The sequence below is a fragment of the Schistocerca gregaria genome, chromosome 7 (assembly GCF_023897955.1).
Source record: "Schistocerca gregaria isolate iqSchGreg1 chromosome 7, iqSchGreg1.2, whole genome shotgun sequence".
In the NCBI taxonomy this organism is placed as follows: Eukaryota; Metazoa; Arthropoda; class Insecta; order Orthoptera; family Acrididae; genus Schistocerca; species Schistocerca gregaria.
This window is the reverse complement of record NC_064926.1, coordinates 99,395,458-99,413,213: the sequence shown is the minus strand read 5'-3', so window position 1 is coordinate 99,413,213 and position 17,756 is coordinate 99,395,458. Positions and strand designations below refer to the sequence as shown.

The window sequence follows — 17,756 nt, the reverse complement described above, 5'->3', positions numbered from 1 at the left end:
TCATGATCTACTGCATATTTTTAGTTATACAAAATTCATACAATATTGTCATTTGTAAACTACATTTGTGCTTCTGCATGCCCTTTGTCAGATATTCTGAAGATCTTACTTAATCTTTCAGACAGGCACTGCCCTCCAAACCTAGTCTGCAAACAGATCTCTCATGCCATATCCACATACACCCCTAATTCTCCAAACAGATCCAGAAACCAGATGCAAAAGGAGCAACTTCATTCTCCAGTATAATCCCAAACCAGAAAAACTTAATCATATCCTCCACCAGGACTTTGACTATGAATCACTGTGCCCAAAAATGAGGAATACACTACCCAAAATGCTGCCCATGTGTCCAACATGGCATTGCTCTGTCCACCGAATCTAAGAAATATCCTTGTCCATACTTGTGCTGCAACTATTCTCAACTCCTTGCCACATGGGGCATATCTTTGTGGAAGATCCAGGGGCAAAATCTGTCCTACGCATTGATCCATAACATCCTGTTCCAGGCCCATTACAGCCATATCAAGGCCATCTGTGAAAGTAGCCATGCTATATACCAGTGTTGATGTAACTTGCACTGTCTTTAAGTGGATATGACCACCAACTGTCCAAAGAGAACTGACTGATATCACAGTCTAATTTCATCACCCTGTTGCCACTCCTTTCCTGTTGTCAGCCATCCTACACTCCACCCTCTTTCCCCTCTCACCAAATCATACCAAGCTGACACAATGTGTGTGTGTGTGTGTGTGTGTGTGTGTGTGTGTGAGAGAGAGAGAGAGAGAGAGAGAGAGAGAGAGAGAGAGAGAGAGAGTGAGTGAGTGAGTATTGGGTAGCTCTGGAGGATTATGCAGTTTACCAATTGTTCTCGACAGTTCTCATGTATATTGAACCTATAAATAAAATTTGTACAAATCAAGACAATAAGTTTCTAACTCTAATTCAGTCCACGTGAGACATTGGGAAAATTATGGCATCCAAATCTGGCATACAAAAATTAAAAACAGAACTACATATCTGCTTAAGCCTCACACTACTGTGATGAAGTGTGGAAGTGGCCTCAGAGAGCTCATACTAATGAGAGGTTTACGTTTAATTCTATTTATCTTCTCAGAACATTGCTCACCCTATGATCGATGAGTGTGGTTTCTTTTCATGGAAACCTGTGCTCCTTCTTAACAAAAAGCAATGTTCCTTGCTTCCCCCCCCCCCCCCACAATATGTTCCTTGCTCCCCCCCCCCCCCCACCAGCAGCGAATAAGATGTTCCAATCATGCGTTATAATAAAGTACTGCACTCAAATCTAAACTGAAAAGGCCTGATTCCCCCATCAGAGGTCAAATTTAGGTTTTCCATGGTTTCCCTAAATCTATTAAGGAAGAGGTTTACATGGTTTCTTAGAAAAGGGCACAGTTGAGTTTCTTCCCCATCCTTATCTGATCCAAGCTTGTGCGTCATCTCTATCATCCTTCCTTCCATACAGTTCTCCACAACATACCCAATGACCACAATTGAAACATATACGTGGATTAAAATATTCTGGAAATGATGGGGACAACCAGTCTCCATATCCTAGGTGGCTGCATCCTCCCAGCTGACAGTAAATAGGCCCCTAAGAGACTTTCTACTCATATAATCCTCTTTGCCTTCTGTAACTAATTTCATTTCTACTGATATGACTCTCTCTCACTATCTTAATGTCATATTTATTCATTTCTTTATTGACCAGATCAGGGCCTTACGGTCCACTCTTCCACTGGACCAAAAAGAGCACACAAAAAATTAGAGACCATTCTCAATTTCAGTGAATACTTTTGGTTCGCTTCTGCACAGATGAGAAATAATTATGAGAGCAATTATAATTATGAATACAAATAATAATAATAATAATAATAATAATAATAATAATAAGAACAGACATTAGGGACAACAATAATATTGACTGACAAATATGGAAACGATAGACTGCTACTCATGGTAAAGATGAACACATTGAATTGCTGACAGGCACAATGGAAAGACCATTACACATTCAACTATCAGACAAAGACTTCATCACATGCATTCACACGATTAAGCATACTTCAGTCGTACATAACTACTACCTCTGTCTGCTCAGGGCAGATAAACTGAAATGTGTGAAACGGAGGCAACAATTCATAGTGGAGGGGGAAAGGGGGAGGAATAACAGGGTACAAGTAGTAGGGGAAGAGGAAACAATGCTGCCTGGCTGAGGGTGCATGAACTTAAGAGGTGGCAGACAAGGTTACCTAGTACAGTGCTGGGAGGCTGTGGGGAAGGGAGGCAAAGGAAAAAAAAAAAGGAATGGCAAGAAGAGGCACAGAGAAGGGGAACAGATTGGTGGGAGCACTGGTTAGAGAGCAGTGCGCAATGATGGTGAGAGGACATGAGTTGGGAGGATATGATAGGACAGGTGAGATGGATTGAGAGGAGGGTGTGGGGTAAGTAGATCACACAGGTTGAGGCTCAGATGATTTTAGGAGTGGAGACCATCGGAACATTTCATTAAAGCTCGTGGTGGAGATGTGGATCCTTATGGCTAGGGTTGTGAAGCAGCCATTGAAAGCAAACATGTCTTGTCTGGCTGCATGTTATGCACTTTGCTCTTGGTCAAGGTTTGGCAGCAGTCGATCATCCTGGTGGATAGCTTATCAGTTGTCATACCAATACAAAAAGCTGAGCAATGGTTGCACCACAACTGATACACAACATGATTGCTTTCATAGGTTGCCCAGTCTCTGATGGGGTAGGATATGTCTTAAGAGGACTGGAACAGGAAGTTTCTTTTATTTTGGGGGGGGGGGGGGGGGGGGGAGATTAGACAGGTCTTGCACCTCGGTCTCCCACAGGGATATGAGACGTGTGGCATGGGGGTTGGATTGGGAGACGCACAGGGATGGGCTAGGATGTTGCGGAGGTTGGGAGGCCAGCTGAACTCCATTTTTGGAAAGGTGGGAAGGATCTTTGTTAGGCTGTCCCTCACATCAGGGCATGATGATAGCTAATCAAAAACCTGACAAAAGATGTGGTTCAGTTCTTCCAGTCTGGGGTGGTATTGAGAGCTGAAGGGGAGCTGCTTTGTAGCTGGTTCTCTTGGGTGATGGATACGGATTTGGGGTGTACACTGACATGGCGCAAGAAATCTGTTTGCAAACTATGTCTGGCTGGGGTTAGTGTTTAACTGTTAAGATCTGTGCGAGAACTTCAGTATATTGGGCAAGGGAGCTGCTGTCACTGCAGATACCCCATCCTCTGCTGGCCAGGCTGTATGGGATGAATTTCTTTGGAGTGGAAGTGATGACAACTGTCAAAATGCAGGAATTGTTGGTGGGTGGTGGATTTACTGTGGACAGAGATGTAGATGGAGCCCCCAAAGAGGAAGAGGTCATCACCCAGGTAGGTGGCAAACTTGATGGAAAAGAATCAAGTGAAGTGGATGGAAGAGAAGGTGTTGTGGTTGTGAAGAAATGGCCCTGAGTCCACGTCTTGATGATATCAACAATGAACCTGAACCAGACTTTGGCATTTTGGGGGGCTAGGAAGGCCACCTCCTCTAGGTGGCCCATAAACAGGTTGGCATAGGAGGGTGCCATGCAGGTGCCCATGAATGTACTACAGATTTGTTTGTATACATTCCCTTTGAAGAAGAAATAGTTTTGTGTTAGGATACAGTTAGTAAGGTGCATAAGGAATGAGGAAGAGGGTTTGGAGTCTGAAGGACATTGGGAGAGGTAGTGTTCAACAGCATGAGCATGAGGGATGTTAGTGTGTAGTGAAGTGTCATCAACAGTGACAAGTAGGGCTATCTTTGATGTGGAAGACTAGATTTCAGGCAATTGTTTGGAAGTCTTGGTCAATCAGGGTCAAAATTCTTTCAGTGGAAGCACGATAACCAGATCCAATGGGGTGTCTAGTATTGTAAGGTTTGTGGAGAATGTAGAATGTGGACGTGCAGGGAGTGATAGGAGTGAGGAGGAAAATGGCTGCAGGGAAGAGGTTCTGGGAAGGGTCTACAGTTTTAACCACGGATTGGAGGTTATGTTGGACTTTTGGGATGAAATCAGTCTGGCGGAGTTTATAGATTTGGGATTGGGGGGGGGGTTCAGAACATTGGCAGAAGCCTTCCACTAGTTAGTCATTGAGATTCATGACAACAGTGGTGGAATCTTTGTCTACAGGTAGGATCATTAGGCCAGGATCTGCTTTGAGGCTGTGTATAGCTGTCTTCTGTGAAAATGTTTGTGTTCTTAGTATGGTGAGGCCCAGCTGGAGGTAAGGAGTCCCTGGAAAGTGACAAGGGTGTGGTTAGGTGGTGAGGGGAGAATCGTGGTTACATAGTGGTATGAATTGGGAGAGGTAGGGTTCAATGTTGGAATTGGATTAGCTTCAGTTGCAGTGATAGGGAGAAGGACACTAGGTCTTTGACAAGCCCAACATGATTCAACTTGGGTGTAGGGTTAAAGGTGAGGCCTTCAGATAGGACAAACTCTGTTGGTCTGAGGATTTTGATGGAAAAGTTAACAACAGTGTTCTGGGATTGGTTCAGCTCTAGGTTTGGTGAAGTGTTGGAAGGGATATTTGGGGGGGACGTGGCAAGTTGAAAAGGTCAGCTACCAAGGTCTGGATGCTATGAGGTGGTGGTAAGGAGGAATGTGGTGGGTAGGACAGGGGCTAGACAGTGGTGCCCCAAATGGCAGCAGGTTTTCAGCAGGCTGGGTAACTTACGGATGTAGTGCTACAAGTGCTCTTCCAGGTGCAAGGGATCAATTTCAGAGATGTGATGTACATAGCAGGGACAGCACACTACGAGGAGGGAGCAGGGAGCAGAGATGGTTGTGGAATATGTACCATGGAGACGTGTTTTTGCATTACCAGGTGCATGAGGAACAGGGACTGACAAAATCTGAAAAGGTAAAGGTGACCGTGAAAGGTGAGGTGGGATCCAGAGAAAGGAATTTTTATAGTTATGCCACTGGAGGTGGGGGGGGGGGGGGAGGAGATTCCATAGTGTAGGCAGCATTTAAGGAACACAATGTGGGACTGCATTTTTACCCAGGATCAGGGATTCTTTGTGAGGGGATCTGGTTACCAGGAGAAGTAGTACACACATACATAAAAATACATAGAAATAAGCAACAACATGTAAAAACATGCACAAATAACTATGTAAAACATGTTCAGACATATGGAAAAAAGACTGGAACGAATGATGTATGGGAATATGAGCATGGTGGGATCAGGGGAGGGGGGGGGGGGGGGGGAAGTTGGTCATGGTTCACACATTTGTATGGATGAGTAGGTGTGGATGACACACGCGAAAATATGTGACAATGAGGAAGGAAATGTGCTCACTAGGAATAATAAAAACCATCAGTGGGAAGAATTTAGGACAAGCGAAAGTGCACCAACAATCTGCACAGTCATGTAAGCATGTGTTCTGTGTGGACAAGACCACTGATACACTGTGGCTCAGAAGTCAAAGCATATGTGGTTTGTAAGAATAGTACAAAAGAAAATATCATAGGATTGTGGTATAGAGGAAAGGCTGTTAGGCAAAATCAAAACAATCGAAAGCAACTCAAAGTGTCATTATGGTAGAAGAAATCTATCCTTTTCATAGTTATTGGTACTCCAACATGGGCAAAGGATCCACTACTATTATCATGAATCACTGTGACTACCTGGCAGAAGCCCTCCATTGATTGGCTGACCCCCCCACCCCCTATAAACTATGCCAGAGTGATCTCATCCAGGAAGTCTAATCCCCACTGAAAGCCTTAGGGGCTTTCCAAAACCTCTCATCTGAATCCATTTCCCTCCTCAGCCCTATCACACCTCACACGCCCACCTTCTACAATCTATCAAAAATCCACAAACCCAACAATCCTGGATGCTCCATTGCAGCTAATTATTGTGCTCTCAATGAAAGAATATTGTCCCTCACTGACCAACATCTCTAACCTATTGCCCAAAATTTAGCATACCACATCAAAGATACCAACCATTCCCTACACGGACTTTCCATTATGCCGCTTCCCTATACACCAACATCCATCATGCCCATGATCTTGCCACTACTGAAAGCTTCCTCTCCCAACGTCCTTCACATTCCAAACCCACTATGTCATTCCTCATACACATTACTAACTACATCCTAACACACAAATACGTGACACAGCCATGGGCACTAGAAGAAACCTTCCTAGGCTACCAACAACCCAACCACTGATCTGGCCAGGTTCACTGCGATATCTTCATGATCTGGGCTCAGGGCTAGGACATCCTATCCTCATCCCTTCAGAATCTCAACACTTCCTTTCCCACCACTTGGTCCTTCTCAACCCATTGTGCCACATTCCTGTATGTTAACCTACACAGTCACACCTCTGGCCACTGTAAAGCCACCAACAGTACCTGTATTTTGACAGTTGCTATCTCTTCGACACCAAGAATATACAGCCTAGGCACCTGGAGATGTCATGCTTGCAGTGATGGCAGCTCCCTTGCCCAGTACACTGAAGGTCTCACAAATGCCTTCACAGATAGGCACTGTGCCCCAGTCCTAGATCCAAACAGATTTCCCATGCTATATCCCAACACACCACAAACCCTCCCACCACAAGGCACTGTCCCACAGTCCTAGATCCAAACAGATTTCCCATGCTATATCCCATCACACCCCCAACCTTCCCACCACCTCCAAGAGCCAGCTACAAAGGAGCTCACCCCTCTCCACCCAATACCACTCCAGACTGGAACAAGTGAACAACATCCTTCTGGAACAACTGCACCACATCCATCACAGGGCTTTGATTATCTACCACCATGCCCTGAACTGAGGGACGTCCCATCCAAGGTCACTCCCACCCCACCTAAAGTGGTTTTCTATCACCTACCCAACCTCCACAACATCCTAGTCCATCCCTATGTCACTCCAAATCCCAACCCCTTGCCACAGGGATCATATACCTGTGAAAGACCAAAGTGCAAGATCCACCCACCCAGCACTTCCTGTTCCAGTCCTGACACAGACTTATTCTACCCCATCAGAAGTGAAAGCTGCAATGTTGTGTACCAAAGCTGCTGCAATCATTGCACAGCTTTTTATATTGGTATGAACAACAACTAGCTATCCACCAGGATGGGCGGCTACTGCCAAATTCTGGCCAAGAGTTGCATGAACATGCTTGCTTTCAATGGCTGCTTCACAACCTGGACCATCTGGACCCTTCCCTTCACCACCTGCTTTTGTCAACAGCGCAGGTAGCAGTTATCCTCAAAACACATTCTCTGCTACTGAAATCATTCTGGCCTGAACCTGTGTATTCCCACACCCTCTACCCAACAGTTTCAGCCCCCTCTGTCCCACTACCCAACTCACATCCCCTCCCCCTCATTGTGCACTGCTCTCTGCCAGTTCATCCTGCTTCTGTGCTTCCCCCCCACCCCCTCCTCTCTGCACCAGTCCAGTTAGCCTTGTCTGCCATCTCTAGTCCCTACACGCTTTGCCAGGCAGCATTGTTTTTTCTTTCTCCACCCATACCCTGTAACCCCTTCCCCTTCCTCGCTCCACTATGGACTGTTGTTTTCATTTGATGCATTTAAGTATGCCTGCCCTCAGCAGCCAGGGATAGTAGTTATTTATGTGTGAGGTGTGCTTGCTTGTGTGAATGTATGTGAGTGTCTCTTTTCTGATGAAGGCTTCGGCCAAAAGCTTTATGTGTGAAAGTCTTTTCATTGTGCCTGTTGCAAATCAACATGTCATTTTTACGATGAGTAACACACTGTCCATTCCATAAATGTTGACAGCCCAACCTGGACTTTATTTATTTATTTACACATCAAGTTCTGTAGGACCTAATTGAGGAGCAAATCTCCAAGGTCATAGAATGTGTCAGTACATGAAATTACAACATAAAAGAAATAAGAGGTAAAAAACTCAAACGTTTATGACTCTGAAAAAAGTCAGTCCATAAGTTTAAGTAAACACAATCAACAATACAAGAATCAGCTTAATTTTTCAAGGTTCGTCAACTTACACCACTTATTGCCCGAACCCCCCGTTTCTGAGCCAAAAATATCTTTTTAGAATGGGAAGAATTATGCCAAAATATAATACCATATGACATAAGCAAATGAAAATAATCAAAGTAGACTAATTTTTGTGTTGAACGATCACTCACTTCAGATACCGTTCGAATAGTAAAAATGGCAGCATTAAGTCTTTGAACAAGATCCTGAATGTGGGCTTTCCACAACAGTTTACTATGTATCTGAACATCAATAAATCTGAATTGTTCAGTTTCACTAATCATATGCCCATTCTGTGAAATTAAAATGCCAGGTTTGTTGAATTGTGTGTTAGAAACTGTAAAAACTGAGTCCTACTGTGATTTAGCATTAGTTTACTTTCTACAAGTCATGAACTTAGGTCATGAACTGAACCATTTGAAACCGAGCCAATGTTGCACACAACATTCTTTACATCAGCAAACAGAAATATTTTAGAGTTACCCGAAATACTAGAGGGCATGTCATTTATATAAATAAGGAACAGAAGTCGCCCCAACACTGATCCCTAGGGTATCCTCCACTTGACCATACCCCATTCATTCAGACCCCACAGCCCAACCATTCTCAACATTGTGAATAATGACTGACCTTTTGCTGTCAGTTGCTGAAGTAAGAGGTGAACCAATTGTGAGCTACTCCCCGTATTCCATAACAGTCCAGCTTCTGGAGCATTATTTTGTGATCAACACAATCAAACGCCTTAGTTAAATGAAAAAATATGCCTAGCGTTCGAAAACTTTTGTTTAAGCCATCGAGTACCTCACAGATAATAGAGAATATAGCATTTTCAGTTGTTAAATGACTTCTAAACCTGAACTGTACATTTGATAGCAAATCATGTGATATAAAATGATCAATCATCCTTACATACACAGCCTCTTCAATAACCTTAGCAAACACTAATGGCATAGAAATAGATCTAAAATTGTCTACATTAGCCCTTTCTCCCTTTTTATAAAGTGTTTTCTACTGAGTACTTTATTCGTTCAGGAAACTGACAATTCCTAAAGGAATATATAGCTAAATACAGGGCTAACATGTGCAGCACAGTACTTTATTATTCTGCTAGGCACTCCATCATAACAATGAGAGTCCTTAGTGTTCAGTGATTTAATTATTGAACCAATCTCCCTCTTGTCTATATCACAGAGTAAGACATCAATCTCAGAACGGCATTTGCCAAGAAAGTTATGTGATTCTCTGTAGAAACTAAATTTTTATTTAATTCACCAACAATGCTCAGGAAATGATTGTTAAATAGTGTACATATATCTGATTTATCAGTAACAGAAATATTTTTACCATGAACTGACTTTATATCGTTGACCCTATGCTGCTGACCAGACACTTCCTTCACAACTGACCATATGGTTTTAATTTTATCTTGTGAATTAGCAATTCTATTTGCATACCACATACGCTTTGCCTTCCTAGTAACATTTTTAAGCACCTTAATATACTGTTTGTAATGGGCTACTGTAGCTTGATTGGGACTACTTCCAACATTTTGACATAAATCCCGCTTTGTTCTACAAGATATCCCTATCCCACTAGTCAGCCATCTGGTCTGCCTATTACTGCTAGTACCCAGTTTAGAATGTTCTAATGGAAAGCAACTCTCATAGAGCACGAGATATGTATTAAGGAAAGCATTATATTTATCATCTATGTTATTGGCATTATGAACATCCTGCCACTCTTTTTCCCAGACAAGGTTTAAAAACTCTCTATTGCTGTTGCATTAACTTTCCTACATAGTTTGTAGTTATATGTGACATTTGTTTGAGTATGAAAGCCTTTCAGTGTTAAAATTTGTGCATAATGGTCTGAAAGGCCATTCACTCTTTACTGACAGAATGCCTAAGTAGTAATGATGAATGAATAAAAAATATTGTCTATGGCGGTGCTACTGTTCCCTTGCACCCATGTTGGAAAAAACACAGTCTGCATCAGATCATACGAATTTAGGAGATCTACCAACATCCTTTTTCTTGCACCATCATATACAAAACTGATATTGAAGTCATCACATATAACTAATTTCTGGTACTGCCTATAAAGTGAATCAAGAACCCTCTCTAGCTTGAGCAGAAATGCTCTGAAGTCAGAGTTAGGGGACCTATACACAACGACTATTAGAAGTTTAGATTCACTAAATTCAATTGCCCCTGCATGACATTCAAATATCTGTTCAGTGCAGTGCTCCGATACATCTAAGGACTCAAACAGAATACTGTTTTTTATACATGGCCACTCCCCCCCACACCGCAATGAACTCCTTGAAAAACAGCCAGCCAATCTGTATCCTGGTAAAAGAAGCCTCTAAATTGTCTAATTATTTCAGTGGTGCTCCAACACACCAATAATTTTAGAGTCAGCATCTATAAGCAGTTCACTAACTTTATCTCTAATACCATTGTTTAATAATAGTCATTGGTTTAGCACGTCTGAAGCCACCTTAACATCACCAAAAACTGAAGGGACAATGAAAGACGATAAGGTTGAAATGACAGTCATAACTGCTGTTAAGGAAAAACAGACTTTCAATACAGAAATTTACAGAAAAAGGCGAGAGAATAGTGATTTTTGGGCGGGGGGGGGGGGGGGGGGGGGCAGTGGGGTGTTCTGACAAGAATTTGCTGCAGACAAGTATATGGAAGAGATAGCTATTGTGACAGTAGGTTTCTTTGTAAGTTTGGAAAGCATTTAATGTCTCTGCTATATTAACAAACATCATTCCAAAGTTGGATTCCTGAGGTAGAAAATTACACTGAGAAAATGACTTTGTTATGTAGTGATATAGAGACGATTGCTGTGTTTTGTATTGCTACAGAGAAGATTTGACTTTCATGAGAACCAGTACGAGGACCACTATTTCTGCTGCACTGTGCTGAGATTGTGGAGTAAGAGCTGAAGATAAACAACAGGGAGTGCAATAACTGGAAAGAAGGTACAGCAAACACAGAATTTGATAATCTCCATGCTTATTGGCATGTATTCATGATAACTGTTTGTAAGCAGGAGTAATACAGTTGAAATTCACAAATGTATCACACACACCCCTTCATTGCCAGTTCCAGGTGGCACGAACTCTCATTCGAACGTTCTTGAAGAATGGAATTACCATACTTATGTACTGAAAGTATTAGTGATTACAACAGTTTGTCTTTAAGCTTGAGAGGTAACACATTTTTATGCTTCTGTAGTAAATTATTCGTAAGTTCTTTGCAGTTATTTCTGAAACATTTAGGACTAAGGGTGGATGAGATTCTCTGAATGAAGATGTGATAAGTCTTTTGTCAGCAACTAAGGCTGCTTGCATTTTAGATCTGTATGCTGCGACCACCCTAATATGGCAAGTAAGCATGTAAATGCTGGCAGGCTGCGCGCAAGTTTGCTGGACTTTTACTTATATACAACTGAAGGTTGTTAGCAAATAAGTGAACATGTAATGAGGAAAGTAAGGGACTCCCTACTGATCCTCATACTACATTTACTCCTTGTGACCTTTTTGTTCCAGTCATCGATGTTGGGATGTAAGGTATGTGTGGAACTACTGTATAACACTTGAAAAACATTTCTGTTTTGGGAATTTAGCAGCTAGAACATCAAAGCTGACAGTGTCAAAACTTAGCTGAAGTCCAAAAGCACCAAGTAGTTGCCTCTTGTTTGTACATAGCTCATTTCAATTCTTCAGTCACTTACATAAAAGCAGTTGTCATGCTGAGATTTTTGGCTGGTATTTGTCAGTAACTAGTAACTCAATAGTGAGCTAAGTATCCCAAAGCTTTATATAATGCTGGTAGGAGGTAAATGAGCCTGTAGTTGGAGGATTCTCTGGCAGATTCCTTCCTGGATAATTGTTTCCTTCCAGGCTGTTGGGAAGATGCTAGAGATGAGAAAGAGGTTAAAAATGTTATTTTGGGTAGTAGTTGATCAATGCAGAAAGTGATCATTTTCACTGTACCATCATTTTATCCTGCAGCTGTCGAACAAATTCGTACAACTGACTTACTGACTATATTAAACATTACAGCTGCAGTGTTTTTTTAGTTTGCACCCTTGTGCATTGATCAAGTAAAGGTGCTGGTGTGGCAAAATAATGATTTAGATCCTCAACAGCAGCTAGAGGTTCAGATGTAGGTTTGAGGTTGTCAATTCCTGTATGTCAGATTTTTCCACGAGATAGTAGACACGTAAGAAGTCCTCAGTTAAGACATGAGCATATCTGAGTTTTGAATTTCTCTCAGACTGAATAACTTGATTGTGTATTTGCTTGCAGGCAAGAAAATTATCAAAGGTTGGCGTATTTGGGATCATCTGTAAGCCATGGTGCACACACTATCTTTACTCTTACAGGTTTTAGAGAAGTACGTTTATCTTATAAATTATTGAATCTTTAAGTGAAATTATATACTACATAATACATACCATACTATGAAAGCAACTGTATGGTGCACGTCAGAAGGTGCACTCTACCACTACTAGTCATTTTCTTTTCTCTTCCACTCACAAATAGAACGAGGGAAAAACTCTAAGCGTCTGTAGGAGTCTTAATTTCTCTGCTCTTATCTTTGCGGTCATTATGCAAAATGTATATTGGTGGCAGTAAACTTATTCTGGAGTCTGCTTCAAATGCCACTTCTCTTAATTTCCTCAACAGTGCATCACAGAAAGAGTCTTCTTCCATCCAGGGATTCCCATTCGAGTTCACAAAGCATCTCCATAGTACCTGTGCCCTGACTGAACACACTGGTAACAAATCCAGTAGCATGCCTCCTTCAATCTGACCTGGTAGGGATCCCAAATACTCTAACACTACTCCAGAATAGGTTAGTGTTCTGAACATTGTTTCCTTTATAGATGAGCTACACTTCCCCAAAATTCTCCCAGCAGAACGAAGTCAACAATTCACCTTCTACACCAACCTTACAAGCCCATTTCATCTCGTATTGCTCTTGATGTGTGTCAAGCAACACACTATTAAAGGTTTATTCAAATGTTTCATGATTTTTTTCTTACTCATCTGCACTAACTTACAATTTCTGCAAACTGTCATTCATCGCACCTACTAGAAATTCTGTCCAAGTCATCTTGTATCCTCTTACAGTCACTCAGCTATGACACATTCGTGTATATCATAGTGTCGTCACCAAACAGTTGCAGACACCCAGCCAGTCAGATCATTTATGTCTATAGCAAGAGCACTTCCCTGGGGCGCTCCTGATGATACCCTCTTTTCCGATGAACACTAACCATTGAGGACAACACACTGGGTTCTATTATTTAAGAAGTCTTTGAGCCACTCACATACCTGGGAATCCTACATTGAAGCTATTTCCTGCTGTTACTTGCCAAGAAATACCACAGGCGTCAGCTGTAAGCTCACACACATTCATGCACTTGGGGAAAAAAAACACTACTTAGTGTTTATTCTTTGCACATTGCAAAAAGTCAGTCATGAATATCACATCATGAACAGATATGCCAGGCAATGGAGATGTATCAATGAACATACGAGTGCCTGCTGCATGGCTAGTTGGGCCAAGTGGAAGCAGTTTAAGGTTTAAGCAGGGATGTATAGGCCTGAATTTTTAAACAAATGGACAGTCATTTAGAAGATTTATGTTTATATCTCCAGCAACAATTACACATGCATACAAGTTTGTGTATATATAGAGCCACATCATCCCCTCATCTGCTACATCTGTCTCATGCTAGCTGGAGGTGGTACTCAGCTCCTCCAACAGGAGTATGATATGAAAGTAAAGGTTCTGAAACATGTAGTGTAATTCCGAAAAGTGCGCTGGTAAAGACTGTACATTTGCTTCTGTGAGTTGTAGCATAAAACCATCATGAGTCACCTATGTGAAAAGCCAACATGTAAGATGGGCAGTTGTCTGACAACTGGAATGGCCCAGTGTTTGCAAAATGTGAGGAGAATGAGAAGGGAGGGGTGCACAAAGCCAAAACAGTCAGTGCGAAGGTCAGAGACAGAGTGGACTGGTCAGAGATGTTTAATGTCGGGTAAGCTTCCATAAGAGCATGTTATATTCACAGCTGCATTAGTTATATGAAAAGAAAGATCAGTTGATACAATAGCAACATAGTAAACAGTATATTAAAGTGTAAGGAAGTAACAACAGCAATTTTACTGAACCAGAATAAAAAATATGTAAAAGGAAATAGTGAGAACAATTGAGAAAGAGATTATCTAAGACTAAAGAATAAAATGATAATTTGAAAGTAAATTAGTAATCAAGATCAAATAACTGTGAGAACAATGAGAAAGTACTGAAATTCAGACTATATTGATACTGTAAGTATGATAATTGAACAGTAAATGGAATTAATTAGTAGTACAAGTAATAATAAAGAAACAAATGATAATAACAGGAAACTATTTTAAAGGAAAAAATTAGAAAGTTCAATGCTTATTAACAAAAGAATATAATTTGGGGCTTACAGTTGAAATTTTTAAGAACCATGTTGCTGCTCACTGACTTCTTTCCTGCAGCTGTCTTTACAATTATCCTGCCCTCACATTCTGCATCCATAACTAGGAGATTGCAATGTTAAATATTTTCATCGTTTCAGATGTAAGCTCCTCTCACCTAGTCACTCCCGAGTTTGATAGTTTCCTCTTTGCCCTGATGGCTTCAAATAAGTCAAATAGGATATGAACTTTATTATGATAGGTCTATGTTTTGTCGAATTTACCAGCCAGCACTCTATTCTCCAGCTCCTATCAACAGCAGGTTCTAAAAGCTATTCATGAAATTTTTCAGGAGCAATACTAATAAACACACCTGTATTTTCACCAAGTTATTCTGGTATTGCAAAGACTCTCAGATTATTAATTTGTTGATACTGTTCTGTTGCAGCTGATCTCTGAATAGTCCTACAATACAAAGTAACAAGATACAACATATCTTGTTATACATTGTAACATATAATCAATACGTGTTACTTCTATTTACTTCTGATTCTTATCATCTCATTACACATTTGTTAACAGTATAATGGGATCCGCAGAAATGTGGATTATAAAAATAAAACAGTTACACTGAGCTGAAACAACTCAAGAACAAGAAACTAAAATAAATACATAAAACCCCACGTGTAAGACTACTACAGCACACATGTCACTCTAGTTAAGAGTCTCTGAACATTTATGTTAGACTGTATGTGGCACGTTCGCAAGTGAAAATGACAGCAAGCCCACAAGTATGCTACAAATTGTGCTTGCAGCCCACAGGAGACTGTAAATATCGTAACATAAAAAGAGCTTTTGCTGTAAACTGGTACAACGTCCACTCCCAGCCTGAAAAGGATCCCAGGTAATAAAAATTGATGAAATTGTCATGACAGAGGTCATCTGTATATAATACGTGCCACTAAAGGCTCAGAAATTTACACGAGTTCCTGAAGAAACAAAAATACCATATTCTGACAATGTTGTGCAGATATTAGCACTAACTGATTTGATTTGTAAATATATTTTTCAGATGCTCTCATGAAAATGGCATTTATGCCACAAGATCACATAGACCACTTCTGCCCAACTTGTGTTTGAGTGTGCACACACTGTATGAAAATATAGAATTTTCAGTAAAAGCCAAAGACCTTCTGTTGTGGAATGAACCCCAAGTCCTATGAGTATAACAAATTGCTGTCTAATTATAATGGACAAAGCTTACTCAATCTACACTCCTGGAAATGGAAAAAAGAACACATTGACACCGGTGTGTCAGACCCACCATACTTGCTCCGGACACTGCGAGAGGGCTGTACAAGCAATGATCACACGCACGGCACAGCGGACACACCAGGAACCGCGGTGTCGGCCGTCGAATGGCGCTAGTTGCGCAGCATTTGTGCACCGCCGCCGTCAGTGTCAGCCAGTTTGCCGTGGCATACGGAGCTCCATCGCAGTCTTTAACAATGGTAGCATGCCGCGACAGCGTGGACGTGAACCGTATGTGCAGTTGACGGACTTTGAGCGAGGGCGTATAGTGGGCATGCGGGAGGCCGGGTGGACGTACCGCCGAATTGCTCAACACGTGGGGCGTGAGGTCTCCACAGTACGTCGATGTTGTCGCTAGTGGTCGGCGGAAGGTGCACGTGCCCGTCGACCTGGGACCGGACCGCAGCGACGCACGGATGCACGCCAAGACAGTAGGATCCTACACAGTGCCGTAGGGGACCGCACAGCCACTTCCCAGCAAATTAGGGACACTGTTGCTCCTGGGGTATTGGCGAGGACCATTCGCAACCGTCTCCATGAAGCTGGGCTACGGTCCCGCACACCGTTAGGCCGTCTTCCGCTCACGCGCCAACATCGTGGAGCCCGCCTCCAGTGGTGTCGCGACAGGTGTGAATAGAGGGACGAATGGAGACGTGTCGTCTTCAGCGATGAGAGTCGCTTCTGCCTTGGTGCCAATGATGGTCGTATGAGTGTTTGGCGCCATGCAGGTGAGCGCCACAATCAGGACTGCATACGACCGAGGCACACAGGGCCAACACCCGGCATCATGGTGTGGGGAGCGATCTCCTACACTGGCCGTACACCTCTGGTGATCGTCGAGGGGACACTGAATAGTGCACGGTCCATCCAAACCGTCATCGAACCCATCGTTCTACCATTCCTAGACCGGCAAGGGAACTTGCTGTTCCAACAGGACAATGCACGTCCGCATGTATCCCGTGTCACCGAACGTGCTCTAGAAGGTGTAAGTCAACTATCCTGGCCAGCAAGATCTCCGGATCTGTCCCCCATTGAGCATGTTTGGGACTGGATGAAGCGTCGTCTCACGCGGTCTGCACGTCCAGCACGAACGCTGGCCCCACTGAGGCGCCAGGTGGAAATGGCATGGCAAGCCGTTCCACAGGACTACATCCAGCATTCTACGATCGTCTCCATGGGAGAATAGCAGCCTGCATTGCTGCGAAAGGTGGATATACACTGTACTAGTGCCGACATTGTGCGTGCTCTGTTGCCTGTGTCTGTGCGCCTGTGGTTCTGTCAGTGTGATCATGTGATGTATCTGACCCCAGGAATGTGTTAATAAAGTTTACCCTTCCTGGGACAATGAATTCACAGTGTTCTTATTTCAATTTCCAGGAGTGTACTTCAAACCATTAATGATAACATGCAGTGTTGTATCACATTGCTGCTTGTAGTGTTTGAACTCATCAACACAGATAAACAACTTCAGTTTCAGTAACAATTTTTTCTTAAAAATATAACAATGCTGAAGATTTAACACTTTAATTCATATCAGTACTCTATCAAAAAGAACAGGAAAAATATATATAATTACATATAGCTATCCTACTAAACGAATTAGGGAACAATGTTTTATTACCAGTTAAGTTTGTATTCATTGTGATACATATTTGCTATTAATTTTCCCATCTACTCACCTTCTTATCATCACTTCCCACGAGTTGACAAGCTCTTGCTGTACGTGGTAAAGGAAAACCCATTTCACTTATGTGTATGGCAAGATTTTGTTCTTCAACACTGAGTTCAGCAAATGGATTAGGTAGTGGGCACGCACATTTTTCTTTGTTAGTGGTCTTCAAAGCCGCAGACTGGTCTGGGCTATCCAAATCTGGCCAAGGTTTCCAGTTCTGTGTTAGACACACAATCACAATTC

General features: G+C 42.2%; 1 protein-coding gene across 2 annotated transcripts in view; it reads right to left on the bottom strand.

Annotated features, from left to right (window-relative positions):
• Positions 1 to 17,756, bottom strand: part of LOC126281569 (ubiquitin-associated protein 1-like) — a 77,794-nt gene that overhangs the window by 22,254 nt on the left and 37,784 nt on the right. For both annotated transcript variants that reach the window (XM_049980642.1, XM_049980643.1), the window contains one exon: positions 17,521 to 17,730. In XM_049980642.1, the coding sequence (XP_049836599.1) occupies positions 17,521 to 17,730 (210 nt within the window). The remainder of the gene's footprint in view (positions 1 to 17,520; positions 17,731 to 17,756) is intronic.